This window comes from Nothoprocta perdicaria, unplaced genomic scaffold (assembly GCF_003342845.1).
Source record: "Nothoprocta perdicaria isolate Ctin4 unplaced genomic scaffold, notPer1 scaffold_68, whole genome shotgun sequence".
NCBI lineage: Eukaryota > Metazoa > Chordata > Aves > Tinamiformes > Tinamidae > Nothoprocta > Nothoprocta perdicaria.
In genome coordinates this window covers 2,972,695-2,997,577 of record NW_020455954.1, presented here as the reverse complement: position 1 = coordinate 2,997,577, position 24,883 = coordinate 2,972,695, and the positions used below count along the sequence as shown (strand labels likewise).

Genomic DNA, 24,883 nt, shown 5'->3' with positions numbered 1-24,883 from the left:
CATTAGTCTTATATCAAGGAAAAAAAACTTTGAATTATGATACCATTTATTAATGTTGTTTGCCTTCACTCAACACTCATGTCGCCTTTGCCCCCTGTACCTGAAGCTTGGTTTTCAACGATGAGTTCACAGTGCTAGTTTCAGCCACGGGCAGACCTACCCTCCCCAAGAGCACTTGCAAGGCATGTGCTTCTGAAGTGGCTGTTGGCTCCAACCAGCACATCCACAAGTACTGAAAGAGGCAGATAAATTCTCATATTCCACTGTACAACAGCTGTGTGAGCAGCAAGCCTGGTTCACCCACCAAAATGTCAAAGAGCAGCATCTGGGAGAGTCGCAGACTATCAGATTCACAGAATGGTTAAGGTTGGAAGGGACCTCTAGAGATCATCTAGTCCGACCCTCCTGCTCCAGCAGGGACACCCAGAGCACGTAATCTCAGCAAGGCTGTTCTTCATATGGCAAGGCAAGGAAGATGGACAGGATGGGAGAATGAGGCGGGGCCAGGTTACATTTCTCCAGGAATTTCACCTGCTAACCGTGGGCCCAGTCGTAGCTGTGAGCTGAGCAGAGCAGAGCAGACCTTTGGTCAGGATTCATCCGCTCTTACGAGGTAGCTATAGGTCACTGATGGCCTTTCTTCTGGGACAGCAAGCAAGCTCTTGAGGGCACAGGCCTAGCAGGGAATAGGCCAATTTTAAGTTAGACAGAAAGCTGGTCCTCATCCTACAACCATTAAGAAATTTGGCTCTTGATGTCTTGACTACAGACTGTAATGGGGCACTGCACTTTCCTACAGACTGGTCTGGATGCGCTGCCTGTGCCTTGTATCCTCTCTGCGTTACGCTTCTCCCCTAGACATCTTTGCTGTGCTGATGTCTGAGGTTTCATTCGTGCTTGGGAATCCAGGCGAGGCTTTACACAGAGCCCAGCCCTATCCCTCTGTGGCCTGGAAAGGGCGACTGTTTGGCTGCCCGTTGGGAAGCCAGCGCTCTAAGCAGCTCTGCCACCTGAACCAGCTACTTAAACTAATTGGAAGGACCTGCAGAAACCTCTTCATTCGCCCGTTAACTCAGCCTGGCCCCTTCCTGCTAGCAGTTCTCTTTAATTATTGCAGCCCATCTGTTTTGATGAGTTTCACTGTTGTTGTTCAATATACTTAACAATAGCAGCTAATTGGTCCCAAAGCCTTGCTGTAACTTAGCTCCCAACTGAAGCAGGAAGGAAATGAAGTGGAAACCTGCCTTCCTCCTTTCCTCCCTGGCTTCTTATTTATTTATTTATTTATTTATTTATTTATTTATTTATTTATTTATTTATTTAATCAGTTTCCCAATGGGCTTTTCTGTTTTCAAGAGATTTCTGCCATTAGCATGGGCATGAGGGGCAAGTGAGAGACAACTTTGCTCCTCGTCCCGCAGTCTCCTTGGAAGTTGGTGTCCTGCGTCGTATCCAGTTTGGTCACGAAGACTTGCACCATCGGCAAGGGGCAGCCCGGCACTCAAAGACCTGGGAGAGGCAGAGCAATGTGCTTCGGGAGGCCGGCTCCTAGGTGCTACCCTCCCTGAAAACAGTGTCACGTGGCATAAAAAAGTGGTGGCATGCGGCATCTCAATGGTAGCCAGTGATAGCACAAGGGGCAATGGGTACAAGATGCAACACAGGCAGTTCCATCTCCATGTGAGGAGGAACTTCCTCCCTGTGAGGGTGCCGGAGCCCTGGCACGGGCTGCCCAGGGAGGCTGTGGAGTCTCCTTCTCTGGAGATCTTCCAAACCCGCCTGGATGCCGCCCTGTGCCCCATGCTCTGGGTGTCTGGGTTGGACTAGGTGATCTCTAGAAGTCCCTTCCAACCTCAACCAGTCTGTGATTCTGTGAAAAAAAATCAGTCACTATCAGTTTGCTTCTTTTTTTTCAAAGCAAAGGAACAATGAAGAAGGCAATTCCTGTTGCTTTCTATGTTGTGCAATTTCCAGGATAAAAAGGGGGAGGAAAGTTCACTGGATTCTTGCTGAAACTACCACCGAAAGTGAGATCTGATGACCTAGGAACATAGCTGCATTAAAATTCACCACATGAAGACAAGTTATTAAGAGAACATGCAGCTGCCTCCATTCCCCAGTTCTGAACAGCTCTGCTGAGGGTCAGGAGCAAGCAAACAAGAGCCCAGGTTTTTGCAGGGTGCAGAGCTGCTCACCAAGCTGGTGCGTTGGCTTTCCCGCTGGGATCAGCACTGAGCGCTAACAGGTCCTTTGGACTTGTCCCTCCAAGGGCAGCGCCTCTTCTGCCTTGTGCTGGGCACTGACCTGACCGGCCCACTTAAATCCCATGGGGCAGCGGTGCTTTCACCTCCTGGGAAGAGCCTGCCTGGGAAGCTCCCATCCACATCTGGCCAGCCAGGGCACCAGCACGGCGAGCCCCTGTCATCTTCAGCTATCAGCTCTTTTGGAGCCTTCCTTCTGTGAAAGGCTCACAACTCTTTTATCTTTCTGAGAAAAGGACCCAAATCAGCATTTTAGGGACACTCCAGTTAGATTTTGTCCAGTTCATATCAGGAGCAGACAAGGCATCTGGAGACAAATCTCTTACGATGCTGCTATTGTCATCAGATATGAGAGAGCTGCAGCTTTTTGCTAATCTGTCTTACACATGGGCATGGATCTTCGCCCTGGAGGAGGCCAAGCACTCCAGCAAGTGCCCGTGGTGAAGTAAAACAGATATTTATCTCCTTCTCAAACTATAATGACTTCAGAAGGAGCACTGGGTCGGATTCATCTGGAATTGCTAAAGAGACTCAGGCAACTTTAGAATGGGTCTTGGCACCAAAAAGGCAGAAAGAGACTATTATACTGCACAACCAGCTACCAGTAATTGCATCTCTTCTTGCTCTGAGCGAGGGTTTTACAACAGTTGCTGACCAGCCCTGTCATGCTACATGGTGCTGAGAGTGCTCTGTAGTATCATCAGCTTCTTTAAGGTGAGGCAAATGTTTTCAGGATTTCATTTAATACCTGCATTTAATCCATTAGGTCTCCCCGCAGACCTCCTGAAGGCTGGGCTGTGATTAAGGAGGAGATAAGTGCCCTGGTTATTGCTCTCCTGATACCTCTTCTTCACTTTCCTCTCCACTTCCACAGGCAGTTTTCACCTGGCATGTTCAGTCTTGCCAGGCCCCAGGAATGCAAGGGGGATCTGCCATTTCTTCCAGAGCGGAGCCGGTGTCACCGGGAGTGCTGGGAGCAAAACCCTTGCTCTGAGCATCCCTATCTCCGAGCAGCTGTCCTTGTATTTACAGCCCTGCACGTGAGGAGGAGGTATCAGCAAGGCAGGCTGAGAATGGCCCCAGCACATCTGCTCTTCTTGATTCCTTGCCATCAGGCTTGGCATTTACCTGTTTATTTCCCCTCCTTCGAAAGCAATCTCCCTTTTTCCCTATTTGGCCTCTTCAAATAAAAAGGTCAGGCGAAGGAAGGAAGGAAGGAAGGAGGAAGGGAACAGGCTGGGAAAGCGGAGTGACGTCTCCAGGAGGCAGCACTCCGTTCCTCTCAGGCTAATGCCTTAGGTGCATCCCACAGCAGGGCCACATGTGCTGTGAACATGAGGCAATGGGACATTTTCCCCCAAGAGCTGCCATTCTTTGCCATGCCACCTTCTGTTCACTCCTTGTGACTACCCGAACAAATACACGTCCATGACCAGAATTGCTTGGGCTTGTTGTCAGTATTTCTGATGACTTGGCTCACCCCTTTGCTGGGGCTGACTCTGCTAGCTTGCCCCACAAGGACCTCATCAGCTTGCCCCACAAGGAGTTCAAAATAGCAGGCCCCACAAGGAGCCCATCAGTATAGCAGAGAGTCGAAGGTCTGGTTGAAGGCAATATCTGTTCCATTGGTGAACTGAAGACTCTAGTGCCCATTATAAAAAAAAGTGGAAAATGCAAAATGAAGACATTCCGAGGGCTGGAAAAAAAAGTGGAGAATCTTGACACCTTACACCCCAAAAAGTCACAGGATTCTTCATGTTTGTTGTTTCTGAAGATAAGCTCTTTTATTATGGACTTCAGGAGAGCTGCAATGTTGTGACTGTCCAGATAACAAAACCTTTAACTCCTATTCACTGCCTTTGGCAGCAGCTCTTGTCTAAACTGTGCAGGATCTGTTATCTATTTACTATCCCAAAGGGAGACATGTTTCAGGAGGGCTGGGAAGTCCCTCTGGGATTTTATCTACCTGTTTCCCACATGCACATATAAGGTCACACTCTGATGCAACATTCAGAGAGAACCAGGAGGCAATATTTTAATGTGGCATTGAACCGATGTTTGCACCTCGCTGCTGCAAGACGCTCTTGCACTGACTCCTTCCTTGGTGAAAGGGTCAGACCTTCACATTAGCCCTGCAGGCTCTTGCTAAAGTTGACTGCTAACTTGGGAGCTCTGGGATCCCGTTTTGTATTATCCAAGAGGTGGCTGCACTTGGAGAATATCACCCTTCCTAATGGGCCCTGAGAAAGGGAATACATGGGGCTAAGTGAATCATAAGCAGAGCCCCTCTGCAGCTTATTGCATTGTTCTGTGCCTGTGTATAGCACCCGTGCGGCCTGGGAGAGTGTGTGAAAGGGAAATTTGTCTCAGGATCTGTCTTTTGCGAAAGGCCACATTTCCCTCGAATTCCAGCTCCCTCCGATCTTCCCTGCTGTAATGGGGATAGTTTTTATCTCCCGACATCACTAGGAAGGCTGAGAGATGTTCAAAGCACATTTCTTGGAAGAAAACATTGTACGGCAAAGGAAGTATAATTACGGTGACAGTGCAGGGAGAGCAGATATGTCTCCCTAAAAAGATTTTAGAGTCTAATTTGCATTAAAAAAAAGATTTTTTTTTTTTTTTGTTAGAAGCAGCAAGGAAACATCATGAGAAATTCAGCAACTCAAAATATTTCAAAGGGACAAAAAGAACAAGGGGAAAAAAATAAAAAAAGATCAAATCCAGTCTCCAGTCCTACCAAATCACACACAGCTCAGGAACAGACCAAGATGGAGTGTAAGGGACTGATGAGCCTGAGGTTGCCCTGGTGGCTGCTGGAAGGTGCTAACAGCATCTGGGAAATCTGGGACCAGTCAGGCAGGTTTCCACTGTCACAAGGGCAGAAAAAAATGCGGAGACGAGAATCAGAATCAGATTGGTGGATCTGAGCCAGGCTTCTGAGCTCTGCCCACAATTCCAGCTCACTGCAAAGCTACCCCTGCTCATCCTTCGTCCAACAGCAAACAGCTGGGCGGGAGGATGCCGGCAAGACGGTTTCCAGGTGAAACAGCAGCAGAACGCCGGCTCTTGAGCCACATCTGCACCACACGCTCCCCCTTCCCCTTTTGCCAGCCGCACCTGGCGCGGCACGTGGAAGCAGCGCGGGAGCAGCCTTCATGGCAGGGCCGGACGCCGAGCGTTCGTCCCGCGGCAGCGCCGCATGTCGCCAGGAGAAGCCTCGGAGCCGCCGCGCCTGGCGCTGCGGCTCCCTGCCACCCCGGCCTCATTCATTAGGCTCAGGCTGTTCAAAGGGATGGAAATCAAAGCCTATTTAGGTCAGGAACATATTTCGAACGAAAATACTTAGCGTGTTTAAAGTATCTTATTCAGACACTCCCTGTCTGCTGCCTCCTGGATGGCTGCACAAACACTCACTGTCCTTAATACATTTTTTAATGGTATGGAAGGAGCTTCCAAAATCTGGCTTGTTTTTTTTTTTTAATATAAATAAGATTCGGTCTCTCCATCAATTTCATTAATGCTGATAAATAAGCCACCTTCTGGCAGCTCATTAAGCACCCCGAACAGGAAAGAAAGGGAAAGAATAAACCCAACACGCAGATTTCCCTTTGCAAGAGACCCGGATTCGCTGTGTGGTATGGAGAGCCGGGACTGCGGCCCGCATGGGCCCTGCTCTGTGTGAGGAAGAACAGGGAAGGAGGGAGGCCGCAGACGGGCCCTTTGGGAGCATCACTACTGGAGCATGGAGCCCTGCGCTTCGGGCTGACGCTCCTCGCAGCCGGCGGCCTCGCGGTGCCGCCCCGTGACATGGGCGCCACCGTGTCCTGAGGCACCATCGTGTCCTGAGGCACCGTGTCCTGAGGTACCACTGTGTCCTGAGGCACTGTGTCCTGAGGCACCAACCCGCCCTGAGGCGCCTCAGGCGCCTGGCTGTGCCGCCTCTCAGGGCCACCCTGTGAGGATCTGCTGGGGCTTGGGAACACCAGCCGCTGATACCGGGTACCCTGGAAGGAGCTGAGCCGGGTGCTGCTGCTTTTCAGTTCGGCCTCGGCGCTCCCAGCATGCCGATCATCCTGACGCTCCATGTGTTTTTGGCTGGAGCGGCCTGTGGTGCTTACACAGCCCAGGCTCTCCGTGCTCACACAGAAATGCCGAAGCCTCCTTTCCATGAGAGCCTCACTCCCCATCTGATCCCTGAAACTTCCTCCTGAAGGGGCCGGCAGGGGTCGAGCCCCACGCAGAGGTGCCCGCTGCTCCCGCCGGGCCCCGTCACCGCGGGCAGCGGCGGCTCCTCCGGTGTCTCCGAGAGCTGGTTTTCCGCCCTTCCTCTGAGGGGATCTTCAATCCCCATGGCTCTCGCAGAGCAGCAGCCTGTTTAGCTGGAGGCTGTTTGAAGGGAACAGCAGCACAGGAAAGAGGAACGGGATGGACAGGGACTCCCCGCTGGCGGAAGCTGCTGCTTGGGAGCCTTGTGGGGAAGATTAAAACAGGCCCGTTCTGCAGCGCTGAGCCTGGTGCTGCCCCTCGCCAGCCCCTTCAGCCGCACGGGTCTGAAGGTCTGGCCCGTTCTGTGCACACACAGAAGGTCCCGCCTGGGCCGTGGCTTCCCCGACCCACGAGGGCCACGTCCCTGGGGGGCTCGGGAGCTTCTGCAGCCCCAGTGCAGGAGGCAGCGGCTCTCGCGGGGCTGGGAGAGGCACCGGGTGCTCGGGACCTCTGGGGACAGGAGTACCAGCAGCTTCAGAAAAGCCTTTCTTTTTTTTGGTCTTTGAACTGCAGTGCCCTGGCCTTAGGCTCCCTCATCAGATAACCTGCACATCCGGCTGAAAGCAGGCACAGCAACTGGCTCCGGTGGGGTTAGAGGAGGCATTTGCAGAGGAAGGCTGCAGAGCTGGCCCAGCCTCCCAGGCTTATTGGATTAAAACTAGCAGAGCACACGGAGTTCAGCAGCCAGAGGAGATGGCTGGGCCTTCCTCACGATTGATGGGCTCCATCCCTCCTGCTGGCTCAGGCAGCACTCCGGGCAGTAAATGCCACTATCCGTCCTCAGCACCGTCCTGACCGGCTGCAATGGAGCGGAGCTCTTGCCCAAGGGTCAGAAACTGTGAGAGAAGATGGGAAACGACAACTGCATCTCCTCAAGCACCCTGACCTCGGCAGGGCTCCCGAGGGAGACACGGGGCAGAGCGGGGAGGGAAAGGATGCCCAAAAACCCACTGCGCCACGTATGGTCCTGTACGTGCAGGACCTACCTGGTGAATGACAACAACTAGACCTACTGTACAAACCACACATACATGTGTTTATTAAGCAAAGGCGCTACTGTATAGCTGATTGTGCTGGACATTCATGCCAGAGGCTCTTTAGCAAAGCCCTGTACTTCTTCACATAGGCTTTAGGCAAGCCTACAGCTCGATTCTGCAGCGCAAATCCTCGATATGAATTGCAGGCGAGGCACAAGCTTGAGCAGCTCTGCTGTCTTCAGCATGAGTTCGCCGTTTCATTCTTTGGCTCCTCGTACCTTCCTGCATTTCTTCAATGTTAACCTCGAATTCAACCAGATTAAACTCTCCTACAGACCTGGTCTCTCTTTTTTATCAGATGCTTAATAAATTGTGATTTAAGGCATTGGAAGCCAAGCTATGCAACAGTACCACTTCGACTGGCAAAAATGAGCGTGAGACCTCCGTGATCAGCATACGCTTCCCTCCGAGATGAAGGAAAGGGCCGGTCCTCTCCTTCAGCCTGGAGGGAAGCGTATGCTGATTACGGAGGTCTCTCACGAGCGCTGACGAAAGAGGCTCCCACAGCACCAGCCTAATGAAATACCCTTCCTGGAAAGGCATGCGAAGGATTCCAGGATTCATTCAGGGAAGCTCTGCCGAGGAGAAACAACGCGGGGTAGTGATTTAATGGGGGATTTCACATAGTCCCTTCCTCAGAGGAGGGTCTCAGAAAAGTCGTTTTCTTGAATTAAGTAAATCTAAGTGATAAGCAAACCACATTTTGACTAAACACATGACAGACTGGAAGCAGACAATAGGGAGAAGTTTCCTTTTATTTATTCCTCTTTAAAATGACTTAAAAGCAAATTTAAAACACTATTTTTTTTAAAAAAACAGGGGGGCTTCAAAATACCAAGAAGCTGAAAATGAAACCACAAAGGAGGCATTACAAGGTTAGCAAAACATACAAAGCCTAGTCAGTATAAAACAGGTTTAGAGTCTCAGTGAGCAGGAAATCCACCCCGCTCAGGTAAATCGAACTGCACTTGATACTAGCCCTACCCTCTGCAACATACAATTCTTTTATCATTTTCTTTCACTGTAGCACTGGATAAGAAAACACAACAATTTAAAAAACAAAATCAAAAACGCTTGCTGAGAGAGAATGACATTACAAATGTGGTATTGCTCTGTACGCACTGGTAAATGTTTTCCTATGGGAAGAGAACGTGCCAAAGCAGCATTTAAAACCGTGTAATTCTTTTAGAAATGGTGCAGCTCCATCATGCCCGAAGGGAAGGAGGAGCTGTGGAGCCACGCTCGCGTTCTGCTGCTGCTCGGCAGCGCTGGAGGCTGCAGGGAGAAGTGGCAGGCAGCTGTGGTAGAAAACAAAGGGATCTCCTGGTAGCCAGGGTGCTCTGAGAGCTTAGATCCAGGGAGGGCTCTTGTACAAAGAGTGGCCGAGAGTGACTGCATGTGCCCGGTGCGGCCTTCGCTCTGGATGCTTTCGCATCCCTCTGACTTGAGGTGCTGAGCATTCCCCGTTGAAAAGCAGGAGAGTGACGGTCACCATCTCTGAAGGAGCAAGCTTAAGTAACCCTGTGGTTACACGGGCTTGTGTGTAAAGGATGGAGCTGACCGAGGCGGGAAAACTTCAGTTGGAGGAGTGGAATACCTGAGCTCTGCAACGTGGAGGCTGCAGCACACAGCTTGCAAAGTGATGGTTCTTAGAGCCTCCCCAAGCAGTGGTGGTGCACAGCTCTGCTTCCTGCTCTCCCCCAGGTGCAACAAGTCACCCGGTGGTGCCACTGCAGTTAGACACAACTGACCTCTCCAGTCGCCCTCCCCGGGAGGCTAAACTGCCTGGGAAACTGGTGCAGATGGAACCTGGCCAGGACACACTGCAGTCACACACAGCCACAACTGTGACTGCCCCCTGGAAAAGACCTAGAAAGGAGAAGACAGGAGCAATAAAGGTAATAGGGGCTGCAGGGCTGCTCAGGGCTGCTCAGAAGCCACAAGCCTCGGTTGTCGCTGGCAGGAGATTGGGCACGGGCTGTTTGTGCCCAGGCCTGCAGACAAGGGCTCTTCGCTCCTCGTGCCAGTCCAGCTGCAGTGTAACTTACACCCGCTACTGCACAGCGCTGTCGTCAAACCAAGGAGCACTCACATCCTTGGAGGACACAGACATGGAATTTCTGAGCATCCGCAACAGAAGCAGACTCAAAACAACTCGGGGGAGGCACTGGTTTAAGCCAGTGCCCATGCAGGGCTCACTAAAGCAGAGTTTTACCTCACAAACCTCCTCACTTCTGAGACGTGACCTCTCCTACCTGTTTTGGCACAAGCAGCCTTCCTGATGCCCCTGTTTGGCGGGCAAGATGCCTGAGATTAGGCGGTCCAAGCCCCAGTGTCCCCGTGCGCAGCGGAGAAAAGGTTCACTTCAGTCCTGTTTTACTAGGAAGTTTCTGGCTTAAAAAAATCACTTTTTAAAAAAAAATGCCGTGGCAGGCAGCAGTTAATCGAACATGTCCTCAAACATGCGCCGCCCCATGGCTATATAGACCTCCTTCTCCTCTGGAGTCATCTGGGCCACCAGCTCGGGGCGCTGGCTCACTTGGCTGTACGAGTGTGGGTGCCCGGCCACCATGACAGTGGGGTCCTCGGCCACCACCTCAAACTCCTCCTCGTCATCATCATCCTCCAACCCGTAGGTGGTGGTGGCCGTGGCAGCAGGGCGTGGAGGGGACTCCTCTTCCGACTCGCTTGTCTCACTCTCGGAGTCACTGGCATTGGCGCCGGAGAGCGGAGCCGCGCTCCCCACGGTGACCGTGGAAGCAGAGGGCGTCTTCTTCTCGTGGATAAGCAGGGCCCGCATCACCTCCTCGTTGTCATCTAGAGCTGCCCGGCCCTCCTCGCGCTCCTGGAATGTATCCAGGTCCCGGCCACCTGCAAGGAGACACAACGGAATAACGGTTTCTTATCAAGGATCGGGGTAGCAGCCCTGGAGACTCTCCGGTGCCCAACTGAGGTGTCCCAAAGCTGGGCTGCAGCTGAACGCTGTGCTTCCAAATGCTGAACTGTGCACCTCACGCTGACACTCGCTAGAGACCCAGCAAGGCTCAGGAAGGAAAGGGGCACGAGCAGTTTCCTTTTGGGCCCTTTGTTTCTAGGCTGTATGTCTGCATACAGCAGGAGGACCTTCCGTGCGGACCAAGACCCAGGGCTGTTCCAGGCACTGACTATAAGCACAGAACTAAGAACAGACCCTGCCCTGCACAGGCCCCATCTGCAAGGACTGAGATAGAGAAGCAGAAAATCTCTCCACGTTCTGCATTTACTGAGCACTGTGAGTTCACCCAACACTAATAAATCTACAGGCAATATGAAAAAGAACAACAGACAACAATAAAACATAGAATATGGAGAATTTTCTGTAAAAACAAGGTGTAAAAAGTAGGACAGATTCCCCATGGCAAATTCTCTCTTGCACCAAAAGTCTCTGCATATGAACAGTCACTGGAGCGGGGGTGACAGCATTCGGCCCTCGTACATTAATGCCACTGGCTGTCTTTTCCAAGACCAAGACCCGCATGGTTTTATCACCATGCCATCCAAGTCTCTCCCTACAGGATCAAAAATGCACTTGCTACCTTTTTCTACTTGAAGCAAAAAACGTGCTGAGAAACAGTTAAAACTAAGGAAGTTCTGCATTTAGCCCTGAAAGCCCTCAGAGATTTTGGTTGGGTTTGATGGTCTTTTTCTGTGCCTTAATGAAAGTCAGAAGACCCAGGCTGACTTCACCAGACTCATGTTTTCACGAGAAATGAGTTTCTGCCTATAAACGTATAGACTGAAGCAGCTAGGAAGCAGCACATGCAAATGTTCCCTTCCAGAGGGCCCAAGCCTAAGGGCTAAGTGTCCATTCAGACGGTTTCTGACTGTGGGATTTGGTGCACTATGTGTTTAATACAAGGGAAAAGCAAAAGCAGAACCCACAGCGTTGCACAAAATGTTGCTTTATCTTCTCCACAGCTGAGAGGCTTTCTTGTGTGGTTACGTCTTAGCTTGTCCCTGCTCTGAGGAAAATCCTCTGTTCTCCCCCTTCTCATTTTCCTACTTTTTGACAGTGTTCTTGGTGTTTATAAAAATTTGCTCTTCAAATGTTCTTTCTTGGTGAAAGAAGCTGCAGCCCTCGTCAGATTAAGGCCATTCCCATCAAAAACTTGGCACATGAGCTCGGCACACCATCTGGAAATAGGACTACAGAAGCTGCAGTAGTTACAACAAGATCGAGAACGCTGGATATGTGTCCATGATTTATGGCTTCATTACTGTGGTCACACTCAGATATCATAACTACAGGGATCCACATGGCAACCTAACGGGAAGAAACAATCTTCCTGACAGCTGAAAATGAGGGCGAGCAGTTCTGCAGTTCTCTCTTCAGACAACCAACACCACGGAGGTGTGCGGGCTGGTCTCCTGGGTTCCTCATAAAAACGGCAGAACGACTGACCTCGTCCAACCCCAGCAACATCTAGCCAAATTCCCTCCTCCAAACAGCAACCAAGGAGGGTACTCAGGCTTTGTTAGGAGGGGCCGATGCCAGCCCCTGCAGGTACTAACATCAGAGAGATGAGCCTCGCTGAGAGCTGTGAAGCCACCAGGGTTAGTGCTGTGAGGCTCACTTTGCAGCCCAGGAGCGGAGCTGCCTCCTTCTGGAGAAACTGTCCCTGACAGACTCAAGCAGTGAACATTTTCCACCCGTGGCCCCAAGTTCATGCTTATGCTGTCCAAGAGCCCTGTAGATAAGTTCCAACAGCAGCTTCAGGCTATGTCCATAAGTTGCCCCTGTGATCTCCAGTAGTTTTGGAGATAAAGCAGCAATGCTGCTGTGCTGTAAGCAGAGGATGTTTCTCCCCTCCAGGTCCTTCAGCGGTGTTGGAGCATCATTTATGCTGTGTAAACTAAAATGCATCTCAAGGAGCTGGTTTAAAAATACGGGCAAATCAACTGTCCAGCAGAAAAACTGGATGAGAAATGAGACTGGTGAATAACAACATCTGCAACAGCTGCAGGAGGAGATGCTTTCCATCACCAGAGTTTGTTCAATCCGTTTGGAAAATGTTCTGAGATCCATTTGTTTTAAAGAAGCTATATGCAAACAAGATCATTAGATATCTCCTGTTATTTTGCATCCATTTCCTTTTCTTCCTCCATACCTACATTACTCCCCTATCTCTTCTCCTGAGGATCACACTAGGGAAGGAATGATTCAAGTGTGTCGTGTTTATTTACATGCCTCCATTTTGCCATTTTCTTTTCCCAGGACATCACCGATTTCATTCTGTAATTCTCAGATGACTTGAAAGATTCTAATGATTCACCCTCATAAAAATGCTGAGAGGTCTCTAAACGGCAAGCTTTTCAAAGCACAGTTTTCCTGCTGGTATCTTGTCTGCGGTCTATAGACGATTTGACCCAATATGAATGAAAATAAGAGCAAAGATGGGCCACACTCCCAGAAGCAATGCTCCTGACATACTCTTCTTCATATAAAACATTTTGAAAAATAAATGGTGAGGAGGAGGCTGGGAATGCAAAACCACTGCTGACAGATTTGGTGTGCTTCCGAGTCACCAAATACAACCCAAATGTTATTTTCCAGCAGTGTCACACTGGCAGTCAGCTTCCCAGATGAAGCTGGAATACCCTTACCCCAAACCAACCGGCTCTGAAGGTAGAAGAATGTGTATTGCTGAAGCTACAGGAAAAAGGTAACAGATAATTAACATCTCAGAAGCACATACGTACTTTGGTGGGCAGCTCAGCTTTACTGACCTAGATTTCAATGCTTGATGGAATAAATCAGCATTTTTTAACATCTACCTACACACAGGTATTTGCCTGGCAGATGGAAGCAGCTACAATCTGGAGGATCCAAAGTGGCAGCTGTTCATACACAGGGGCTTACATTTTATCCCTGCACTCCAAGAGCACCACAGAGGCAGGGAAGCCCCATTTCTCTGAACTTTCTTACCGTCCTTGATGTCATCGGGGTCATAAGCTCCTTGCACTGTGCTCTCCCGCAGCCAAATTGGCCTCTCCCTGGCTGGCTTTCCTTCACTTGCAGACCGGTTAAGGTCCTCCTGGTCTTCCATGCTGATGACGACGTTCTGGGTGTACAGGTCTTCATAGGAGGGTCCTTTTGTGGTCCATGCTTCCCGGTGGTGGCCGCCTGTGAGGCCGGCTGTCCCGGACCCAGCAGCAGCTCGCTCCTTGCTGTATGGAAGCCAGAGGGATAAAAAACAGTTAGACCGTTCAGCCTAAGTAGCAACCCACGGCTTAAACTCTGATTAGCTAAGCCCTGCCACGTGCACTGAGAGCTTCTACTCTCGGTTTTCATAGGTAGTGCCAGGAATTTCTCTGCCAGCTTGCTGGGTTTAGGGAATCTGTGGATCCGAGTTCACTTGGATAACTGAAGCCCTATCTCCTGTGCTATGCCCACAGACACAGCTGCACGGAAGCTCACTGCCTCCCTGGCAGGGAAAGCCAAGCATGACCATTCACCCACCTCAAGAACATATTTCCTCTAGAGGAAACTGAACACTGGGCCCATTCTCAGCCCACACTAGGTGCCATGTGACTTAAGCCACCTGATCATAAACGGTATCCACGTCTCCTGCCAGATCTGTCTGGAGGGCTCCCCTTGTCCAGAGGTTTAGGGTACCAACAAGGTTCCTGCTGGGCAGCAGCTCTGCAGCTGAACCCGCAGCTGTTGTCAGGGAGCACCACCCATTTGCTATCTACCTACTCAACAGTCTTTCCTCCAAAGGAGAAGCTTAAAATATGGTTGCAGTTGGACCTGAGTTCAGACCCGAGTAATAAGCAATGGTTTTTTTTTTTTAACTCAGCAAGGACTCAACCACTGCTTAATAAGCTAAATCTGCTAGATTTTCAGCTGTTCACTATGAGGGAAGAGATAGGTAGGTAGGTTATCATTCTGCTTCCACACATAAAATAAAGAGCAGTGTGTTCAGGCTCAGCCCGTACTGAGGGCTATGGACAATCTCCTACCTGTGGGCTGCCTGGGATCTGTTAGCAAAACGCTCCGCAGCCTTTGTGCTAGGATGTATCAACACACTAAGTGCCTCGCTCTCTCCCACAGCAAGCCCCCCTAAGAAACCTTTGCACTGAGCCTGAAAGATTTATGCGCATGTACCCCTTATACAGCCTAAGGAACCACAGAGACCTTCTTCCCAGAGCGCTGTTCCAAGCGCCCAAGATCTTTCCGGTGCCCAAGATCTGCAAGGTGTTTGTGAAAAGCCCCACGGGCCCCCAGCCACGAGGAGCGCGCGCCTGGCGCTTGCCTCGCTGCTTGATGCCACCCCTTCCCCACAGGGCAGCAGTGCAGCTCTCCCTCGAGCCCTGCCTCTCTCGGGCTGCAGCCCGGCGGCCTCGCGCGCGGCACCGCTGCAAACACCGAACGCAGCTGCTGCTCCGAGGTTCCCGTCGGCGCGTTGGAAATGGGCTTTTCCCCTGGGCTGCTCTTCAGGCCTTCGTTCAGCAGCCAGGCACTTACTGCATGTCATCCAGAACCTTTCACAAAGGGGAGCAGCAACTAGAGGAGAAGGCTCCGCTGTAATTCACTTGGAACCACGGACAGCAACATGCCACATTTACATGGAGCAATCCAAGTGCCCTGAGTCACGGGGTGAGCTCTGCGGGAAGGCAAACCACAGCTCTCAACTTTCTCATTTAGCTGCTGTGAAGAGCTTCACCATATCAGGAAAGAAGCCTTGGTCCTTGACAGCACGACCACAAAGAACTATTTCAGTGAAGATCTAAGCTACCTGTGCTACCTGCCATTTGAAGCAAGGAAAATGTAGGAATATTAAGAAACACCTGGTTTAGAAAGGCACGGAGAATAGTTTTGGTAAAGTAAGTTTAATATGAAACATTCGTGGAGGAAATTTATGCTCTGAAAGATTAACAAAATCAACAGCTTCCTTGAAAGACAAATGAAGAGCTGACTGCTTTCCCTGGCAGGTGAGTGACAGGCAAGTTCAGCTGAGCCAACGAGAGCCAAAATTCTCCTGAAAAGCCATGGAGTTGCCTGTGCCTGTGCAAAGAGGAGACACAGGAGCTTTACGAGCTTTTTGCTTCTTTCAGAATCATCAAATGCCAGTTTTGTCAATGGTTTCAGGAACTGAGGACTCCACAGGATGGAGAGAATAAATAACCCAGGGTTTTGTACTTCTTTGAAAAATCTGACAGCAGCACTTTCCTGCAATTAGTTGCTTTGAATTAATAAGGGTTAATAAATAATTAAATCACTGTATGTGCTGAAGCAAGTTGTGTTCAAGTAAGCATTTAAAAAGCTGCCTATTTATTTTGTTATGCCTTGTGCAGAGTAATTAATCATTTACAATATTTTTAAAGTATTTAAAAGGCAAGTAAGTGGGTGCTGCTGTTTAATCATTGGACTTCACCAGGCTTCTGCTCTGCTAATTTTCTGTCCACACAGATAAGGTAGCCATGGGGAAGGGTGCAAAAGGACTCTTGTCAGTGGGGTTATCCCAGTTCTCACAGGCAAAGTACAGAAAAGGGTTTTTAAAGCGAAGTCGAGTGATGCAGCTTGGGAATACAGGCTGGCTTCAAAGACACCCTGCATCAACAAAGACACAGCGAGTGACCTTGGAAGACACGTCCCCCCACTCTGCTTTCCTGACAGAACGAGAAGCAAAGTCTGCTACATTCTTGGCTGGAAAATGTCCATGAGCAGACAGAGTGTTTTTATTATGGGATTTGGTCTAGAACGATATATGAGGCACGTTCTCTTTCGTGCTGAGCCTAAGAGCCTCCCAGTAGCCTCCTGCCTGCTCTCCTCCCAACTAAGGACAAGCACCCCGAGGCACTGAGGGAATGCTTTACTCCACAGCACCTATCTTTCTTCTTGTGTGTTTAATTATTACCTCTTTTAAAAGAGAAGCACATCATATTTCACTATAGGTGACAAAACTGACAGCTCCTTGCATCTTTCTGCATTATTTAAAAATCATCCGTTTTTCTACAGCTAGGAATGTTACGGGAAGAAAAAAAAAGCCATTTCCCATGGGTAGGAACATTTTTAAAGAGCTCCTGATTATAACACGCCCTTCCCCCAAAAGGAGGAGGAGAAAATCAGAAGAAAGAGTGCACTTATTCCAAGCAATTTCTTTGAATAAGAGCTTCATTATATGTGGATTTGAAACACAAGGTGTAGGGCACAGACCTAACTCTCCAAAGCTGGGCAGGAGCAAAAGGAAGAGATGAAAGAAAAGGGTTTACAAGAGAAAGAAGGCAGCAAGGCAGCGAATGGTAGCCAAAATACATTCTGGAGGCTAGACAGCACGCACAGCCCTTTGCAAAGCGGCAGCAGCTTGCAGTTCTTAAATACCGAGCCTTGGAAAACACACCGGCTGCAGCTTAGCAAGCAGCAGACAGCCTGAGTTCCCTGCCCATATGACGACATCCTGGAGACTAGGAAACTGCCTGGCTTGGGAAAAAGTGCCGGCAGCCCCGTGGCTGCCTATAAACCACGCTTTCCGTAGGGAATTTGCCCGTTGTTCGTAGAGCTGGGCTTAAACAAGCCAGTCCCCCGCAGAGCCCGGACAAGCTGCACACAAGGGCCAGGAGGGCCCCAAGGAAGGGAAGCCAGCGCCCGTTCCCACCTCTGCTTCAGCGCCGGGATCTCCGTGGGTTCCGGCTCGAGGATTTCGTAGGCTAAGTTGACATCTTCGGTCTCGCGAAGCAGGGCGTAGATAGGCTCAATCTGCTCGTTGAACCTCGCCACGAGCGTCCTGGCGTCCTTCTTGGGCATCGCCGACTCGTCCTCCTCCACTTCGGTCTCGCAGAAAGTACACCGGAAAGTTCCTAAAAGGAAACGCAACAAAAGGATTGGGAGAAATTGGGATCAAACTGGGAGAAAAGCAACAGGCCAAGCTTACAATAGAGTAGTTTTTACAGCAGTGCTTTGCTGTTTCCTTAGCTTGATGCTGACGAGCTTTCCTCATGCTGACAGTGCCCTCCCCGCTCACAGTGCACATGCTTAGTATCCCAGAGGAAGCAGAGCCAGCCCGTGGATGCCGCCGGGTGCCGCCGAGCAGGGCTGGGGTCTCTGTCCCTCTGAAAGGGCCGGGCGGGTTCAGCAGCGCTGCCGGGACAGTGCTCGGCTCACACGCCTGCTTCCCGCCACACGCTTCCAACGCTGTCGGCTACCGGGCTGTGACACGGAGCTTCACAGTGTGCTCGAGGAGTTCACACGCCGGCTCCTCCAGGCGCGCTCCGTCACCGGGCACGCTGTGAGTGGCCTGCAAACGTCGTGGTGGATGAGAAGCTGCCCATGAGGCAGCAGGGTGCCCTGGTGGCCAAGAAGGCCAACGGGATCCTGGGGTGCAGTAAGAAGAGCGTCTCCAGCAGGTCGAGGGATCGTCCCCCTATACACAGCCCTGGGGAGGCCACATCTGGGGACTGTGTCCAGTTCTGGGCTCCCCGGGACAAGAGGGATGTGGAGCTGCTGGAGAGAGTCCAGCGCAGGGCTCCCAGGATGATAAGGGGCCTGGAACATCTGCCCTATGAGCAAAGGCTGAGGGAGCTGGGCCTGTTCAGCCTGGAGAAGAGGAGGCTGAGGGGGGACCTGATCAGTGTCTATAGATACCTCAAGGGAGGTAGTGAGGAGGAGGGGGCGGCCTCTTTTCAGTGGTGGCCAGCGACAGGACTAGAGGAAATGGCCACAAACTGAAGTGTCAAAAGTTCCCCAGGAACTTAAGGAAACACTTCTTGACAGTGAGGGTGGCAGAGCCCTGGCACAGGCTGCCCAGGGAGGCTGTGGAGGCTCCTTCTCTGGAGATCTTCCAAACCTGCCTGGATGCCGCCCTGTGCCCCGTGCTCTGGGTGCCCCTGCTGGAGCAGGGGGTTGGACTAGACGACCTCTGGAGCTCCCTTCCAACCTTAAGCATTCTAGGAGTCTATGAAATGTACACAATTCCGGGAATAAACTTTTCCTTTATAAGTTTTGTCTGGCCTTCATGTAAAGGCCAGAGCGGCCAGCAGCAAGGCCATGCAAAGTAAAGACCAGTGCTCTGGTAGAGAGCTCTTCTCTCCCATGCAAGCATAAAGCGCTGCGCTTGTTTCTTCGGCAAGTAAAAATTGCCACTACTGAGTCAGAAACTGTGTGTTATATAAGCAGGCAGGCTGGCTAAAAGTTAAGCCCAAGTCTGGTCCCTTTTTACTCTACCAGTCTGACAAATCTGTACAATTTGTTTCATTTAAAAATAATTAGTACATCTCGGCTCCCATAATGGGCTGAACAAACAAACGCAGGCTGACGAGCAAAACTCTCCTCTCTTTTTATAAAGTCCTGTTCCTGGGACAGCTCAGACTTGTCGCACTTCCACTCTGGATCCCCCCCAGGATTTGCAAAGGTTATAAAGACAGAGCGGCTGGTTCCGACTCAGAGTACCTAAAAATCAGAGAGCAAATACAGCCCTAATGACACAGAATTCCTAAAGCCACGGTGGATTTGCTGCAACTGCTGTCCCTTAGGGCTCCCAAGGAGCAACAAATAGCAAGTTAATAGCTGAATTATGCAAAGGATCTGGGAGTGATTGGAGCGAGGAGCTTCCTCCCTTACCAGGCTGGTTTCCTTCAGGGTGACGCAGCACTTCACAGGAGGCACCTGCGACTCGAGAGGCTGCTCTGCCATGGCAGATGGCATTCAGGTGCTGCAAGTCTCCTCTGCTGCGTGTTAAGGGGTCAAGAAATGTCACCAGAGCTTGGTGGCACGACACTGCACCTCGCATCAGCACCGACACGTGATCCTTCCAAGCAAAGGCCGCGTACGCCCCACGCGGAGCGGAGAGCATCCCGAGGCTGCGGCTGCTGCAACGCTCTGCTCTGGGGCTTATTTCTTCCTCCAGCCTTTCCCATTCCCGTGCGCTGCTTAAACCAGGGCAAGCAGCTACCCTGGAGCAAGCACACCGGAGGCTTACCGGGCCCCTGGGGAGAGCACACATGTCCTCCTCTTGCCACACACACTTATTTATTGCCGGTTCAAGCGCTCAAGAGACTTCTTGGCACGTTAGAATAAAACCCCAGCCATCTGAAAAAGATCTCACCTGCTCCCAGGCTCTCAGCGACGGATACACCGCTAATCCAGCCCCCTGAGGCACACACGGATTAAGCTGTAGCTACAGCTCTAGAGCAGAGGGCTGGAATATTCCAAGATAATTCCCAGTGACTTGATTTCACTCAAGAGAAGGAAAAGGTCCCCATGCTGTCCCTATGCATTAGAGACCCGGCGCCCAAGGGCCGGGATGGCAGAATTAACTGTGCTCACCCTGGCTTCAGTCTGGCTCAGCCTGAGCGTGCACGTGGCAGTGGCCACAGGCACCCGAGCCCACGTCCTGGATCTGCTCACCCCCCTTCCCAAGGGATCGAGTGGCACCCTCAACCCAACAAGGCATTTTCCTGCCTCTCTCTCCTGCAGGATGCTGTCCCCAATCCTTCAGCTCATTTCTATTGCTCCAGCCTTCAGCTTCATCCGACGCTTTATTCTTGACTGTGTAACAAAGCATTTAAGCTAATCCACTTTCCAAACCTCCCACAACTTGCCTTTAGAAGAAGCATTCTTACTGCTATACGGAGGGCAAACGGAGGCGCAGGTGACACCATTCCAGAAGTATCTGTGGATCGGAGCAGTGCTGGATTTGCGGCGCCTATGAAATGCTTTCCTCAAACTTCTCTCACAGCACCGAGCACGCAGTGTTTTTATGAATCACCTTCAAGGCTTTACAGTGAGGAGCCTCAAAGGAGTTAGGAACAACCGCCAACGAGAGCCTTCCTGTGCAGGGTGACAAAGATGGTTAAGGGACCGGAGCATCTCTCGTGTGAGGAAAGACTGAGTGAGTTGGGCCTGTTTCGCCTGGAGAAGAGAAGGCTGAGAGGGGATCTGATCAGTGTGTACAAGTACCTGAGGGCAGGAGGTAGGGAGGAAGGGGCCAAGCTCTTCTCAGTGGTGGCCAGTGACAGCACAAGGGGCAATGGGTGTAAGGTGAAACCCAGGCAGTTCCATCTCTATGTGAGGAAGAACTTCCTCCCTGTGAGGGTGCCCAGGGAGGCTGTGGAGTCTCCTTCTCTGGAGATCTTCCAAACCCGCCTGGATGCCGCCCTGTGCCCCGTGCTCTGGGTGTCCCTGCTGGAGCAGGGGGTTGGACTGGATGGTCTCTAGGGGTCCCTTCCAACCTCAACCACTCTGTGATTCAAATGTCCAGTCCAAAAACACACAGGACCTCAGCTGCCCCAGCTCTGGGTTCCTGGGGCTACCACAGCCATTTTCTTCTGACTCCCTTTCTCTTTCACTGAGCAGCTTTCCTTCTTCTGTAGCAGTCCAGAAAAGAGATCACTGGAAGCCCACAGCTTGTCTCCCTCACCAAGGGAATGACAATTTTTGTGGGAAAAAAAAATCTAGGTGGTGGAGAACAAATTACCAGATGCATATGTAATACATAGCCTTTCCTAAGCATAGGTGCTTCACCGGCATAAAAAGAAGACACTGTGAAGACTCTGAGGGAAGGACAGGCCTGTCTTGGGTCCTTACCAGTGAGAAACCATAAAAGTAAACATGTCCAAGGGGTATCCTGCCCATTTAGAGCTCGCTTCGCTTCGCTTTTACCTGCTCTGAAACTTAAACTTAGGTGGATCCCCAGAATGGAAAAAACCTCTGCAAGAAAACCCAGACCAATTCCTAGCCCCTGCCCTCCCAGACAATCCTACATCATAAAAAGGAAATACTTTGCAACCTAAGTAATAGGCAGTGCTGTCAGTACTGCCTGCAATTAACTTCCTTTTATTTCTTATTGATTTCCAAGATTTAGAGGACTGTTTACGGCAGCACCTGAAGGAATTTCTCTCCTGAATCATTACAGACAGAAATAGCAGGTTGAGTGGCTCCAAGTGACGTGCATCATTTCCTGCAACCTGCTGCCATACAGGGGTGCTCAGCCACCCACCTGGGGGGCTGAATAGAAACAAAGAGAGTTTTAATGACCTTAATGGAGCATGTTAGCAAGAGCACTAATTACTGATTACAGCTGAACTGTTTAAGGAGTTGGTTGTTAATTGGATTACAGATAAGGCACATTAGAGTTGAGGAGCTGGTTGATCTTTGGTGACTCCTGGACTTAACTGGACTTCTCAGCCTTCATTAAATGCTGCTTATCACCTCAGTGAGAAAGCCACCCATGTGGCTGGAGGAACAAGCTCCTGTTGGAGGAAAAAGAGGAGTCTCTGGTCACTTGCAGCCTTCTCCTCTGCCTGCATTTGAGAGCTACAGTCCCAGGCACACTGGTGCTCGTGTCTTACTTCCAAACATCTGGTTGCTTTAGGTAAAAAAACACCAACATATCCACCAAATACATGTGTCCAGCACCACCACCCTCCCTGCCACCAATTCACCGTTTCTCCACGTGCATGAAAAAAACAATTACAGAGCACACTGTTACATAAAAACTAATAATGCCACAGCTCATCCTTCTGAGACAGGTTTCACGGTCCAGCAGCTCTCAAACCCTTGAGGACACTGCAGCGCTCGCGCTCCGAACGGGACGCAGCCAGGGGCTGTTTCTGCATCAGTCGTGTGCGGAGGGCCACGCAGCCCGGCGTGCAGGCGGCTGCAGAGAGGCCCTTGCAGCACAGGGACACGCGCTGGGCCCCGGGCGCGCGATGCTGGCGCTCAGGAAACGCTGCGTGTTCCGCAGCGAAACATCCCGCCTCGCCGCTCAAACCTGAAAGGCGTGAGGCTTTATCCTGGCGCGCTGCAAAAGACCAGAGAATCCTTAAGGTTGGAAGGGACCTCTAGGGATCATCCAGCCCAACCCCCCTGCTCCAGCAGGGACACCCAGAGCACAGGGTGGCATCCAGGCAGGTTTGGAAGATCTCCAGAGAAGGAGACTCCACAGCGTCCCTGGGCAGCCTGTGCCAGGGCTCTGGCACCCTCACTGTCAAGAAGTTTTTTCTCAAGTTCTTGGGGAACTTTTGGTGCTTCAGTTTGTGGCCGTTTCCTCTAGTCCTGTCGCTGGCCACCACTGAAAAGAGGCCGCCCCCTCCTCCTCACTGCCTCCCTTGAGGTATCTATAGACACTGATCAGGTCCCCCCTCAGCCTCCTCTTCTCCAGGCTGAACAGGCCCAGCTCCCTCAGCCTTTGCTCACAGGACAGATGTTCCAGGCCCCTGATCATCCTGGTAGCCCTGCACTGGACTCTCTCCAGCAGCTCCACATCCCTCTTGTCCTGGGGAGCCCAGCACTGGACACAGTCCCCAGATGTGGCCTCACCAGGGCTGTGTATAGGGGGACGATCCCCTCCCTCGACCTGCTGGAGACGCTCTTCTTACTGCACCCCAGGATCCCGTTGGCCTTCTTGGCCACCAGGGCACACTGCTGCCTCATGGGCAGCTTGTCAACTTGACCTCTCCAGGAGGTCTCCAAGAGCTTGCTTTAAAAGACTTAACAGTCCAGAAAATAAGTTACATGGCAACTGAGAAGCACGGCCTTACCCAGGAACAGAGGAACAGGCTGGTGACCTGCGAGTAAAACAGTGAAAATTACACAGGCCGGCCCCGCACAGGGAGTGTCATCAGCACACGCCGGTCCCAGCCCTGGGAGGGGGCAAACATTTTATGCCGAGTTAATCAATTAATTTATTTTCAAAGCATCAATTATTGCAATATATGCGAAGTAGAAGTATTTGGGGGTGCTTACGCAGTAGCACTATTTCTGAGTTCAAAACTGCAATTCTCCAAAAAAGGTCAAAACAACTCATTTAAAAAATAATAAAAAAGAAATGGCAACACAAATACAACAGCAACAAAAAAAAAAGAAGGGCGTACTCTTAAACCCACAGTAACATTAGCAAATGGTGAGAGAAGTATGTTTTATAATTGCTATTAAGCACTCTCATACTATAATCACAGGGAAATTTCACTTAGCCAGTGCATATGTCCATGTATTATTTATTCTCTCTGAGAGCACTGGATAAATGTACAAAACTTGAGGGCCTGGCAGTCCTGGAAGCAGAAGGTCTCGCTGTTAAGTTGCAGAGACAGCGGCTTTCCTCAAGCAGTCACATTACCCTAGAGGTAACCTGCAAAATGATGGGGTGACGGGGTTATCACACATGGCCAAACCCAGTGTTCAGCACCTCCTCTGGGCACCCTCAGCGCAAAATGAACCCTCAGTTATGAAGACAAATAGAATATTTGTATGATAAAACTCCCTTGGCAGCAACAGCTTCATACAGAAGACATTCAGACTCCGCTTTTCCCCTTGGAAATCTCCAAGGGGAAAAGCGGAGGAACAGAAGCACGGAGATATTCAGAGACTTGATGAAGACTCTCCCATGTTTCAGGCAAGGCCAAGCAAGAGATAATCCCATGCCCGAGGTCAGTCTGCTAAAGCACAACAGCGCTTCAGGCTTTCTGGAGGAGATTTTCTCCCTTGTTCCCTGCGACTACTGAGCCCCTTTCGTAACACAGCAGATTCCCAGAGGAGAGGGGCTGGCAATTCAGACACCTACTGCGTTACTTCTAGTCAAAACGGGGCACCGTTTCCACAGATGGTTCAGAAATGCCAACAAACACCACGGGATGTGACAAGGAAAGGTGTTTCTCTCCAGTCAACTTCTCGGGCAGCACGTTCTGCTCGGAATATGAAGGACGAGGTAAGTTGTTATTTCCCAAGGTTAAACCTTATTCTCAGTTACACAAAAGGAAGTTTTCTGAGACTTTTTTGCCAACACAGCCGCTGGCTGGGAGTGCGACCGGCTTCACTGCATTACAAAGTACTTGTATAAATCTATTAGACTTTTCTATATTTTCCTATTTTTCACATTTCAACCCATGAAACCTCATTTGTTGTTACCTACAAGCAAGAAAGCGGGAACATCCATGTACCCTTTTCTGCATCCTCAGCTGTTCCCTTCCCTTAAGGCAATGCTACACCTTTTAGGGAAGCCCTCAGGCACAGGCTGTTTTCAATCGTGCCTCCTTTCGGAGGGAAACTCTATTCTACAGTTAAGGGCAGTTCTTGCCTTCTGCACTGCAACCTCTCTCACAAGTCCCAGGGTAAAACTGGGAATGGTTCACGAATGGAAACGGGAAGCTTCCCACTGCAGTGTTGGAATATAACCTGCTGGTACCAGCATCCAATTCCGTGGAAAGAATGAAAGAGGAAGGCGGAATTCATACAGCATCATCCTCTGAGCACCTAATTCTCCTCCCGCTGTCTCACCCCAGGAACTTGCATGCCAAAAAGGGAAGGGAAGGGAAGGGAAGGGAAGGGAAGGGAAGGGAAGG

General features: G+C 50.7%; 1 protein-coding gene across 3 annotated transcripts in view; it reads right to left on the bottom strand.

The window, feature by feature from the left end:
- Positions 1-8,424: 8,424 nt before the first annotated feature.
- GTF2E1 (general transcription factor IIE subunit 1) overlaps positions 8,425-24,883 on the bottom strand; it is a 44,233-nt gene continuing 27,774 nt past the window's right edge. For all 3 annotated transcript variants that reach the window (XM_026050378.1, XM_026050377.1, XM_026050379.1), the window contains exons 3-5: positions 17,206-17,407; positions 13,533-13,774; positions 8,425-10,438 (exon numbers count right to left, since the gene is read on the bottom strand). In XM_026050378.1, coding sequence (XP_025906163.1) covers positions 10,008-10,438; positions 13,533-13,774; positions 17,206-17,407 — 875 coding nt within the window. In that variant the 3' untranslated portion in view covers positions 8,425-10,007. The remainder of the gene's footprint in view (positions 10,439-13,532; positions 13,775-17,205; positions 17,408-24,883) is intronic.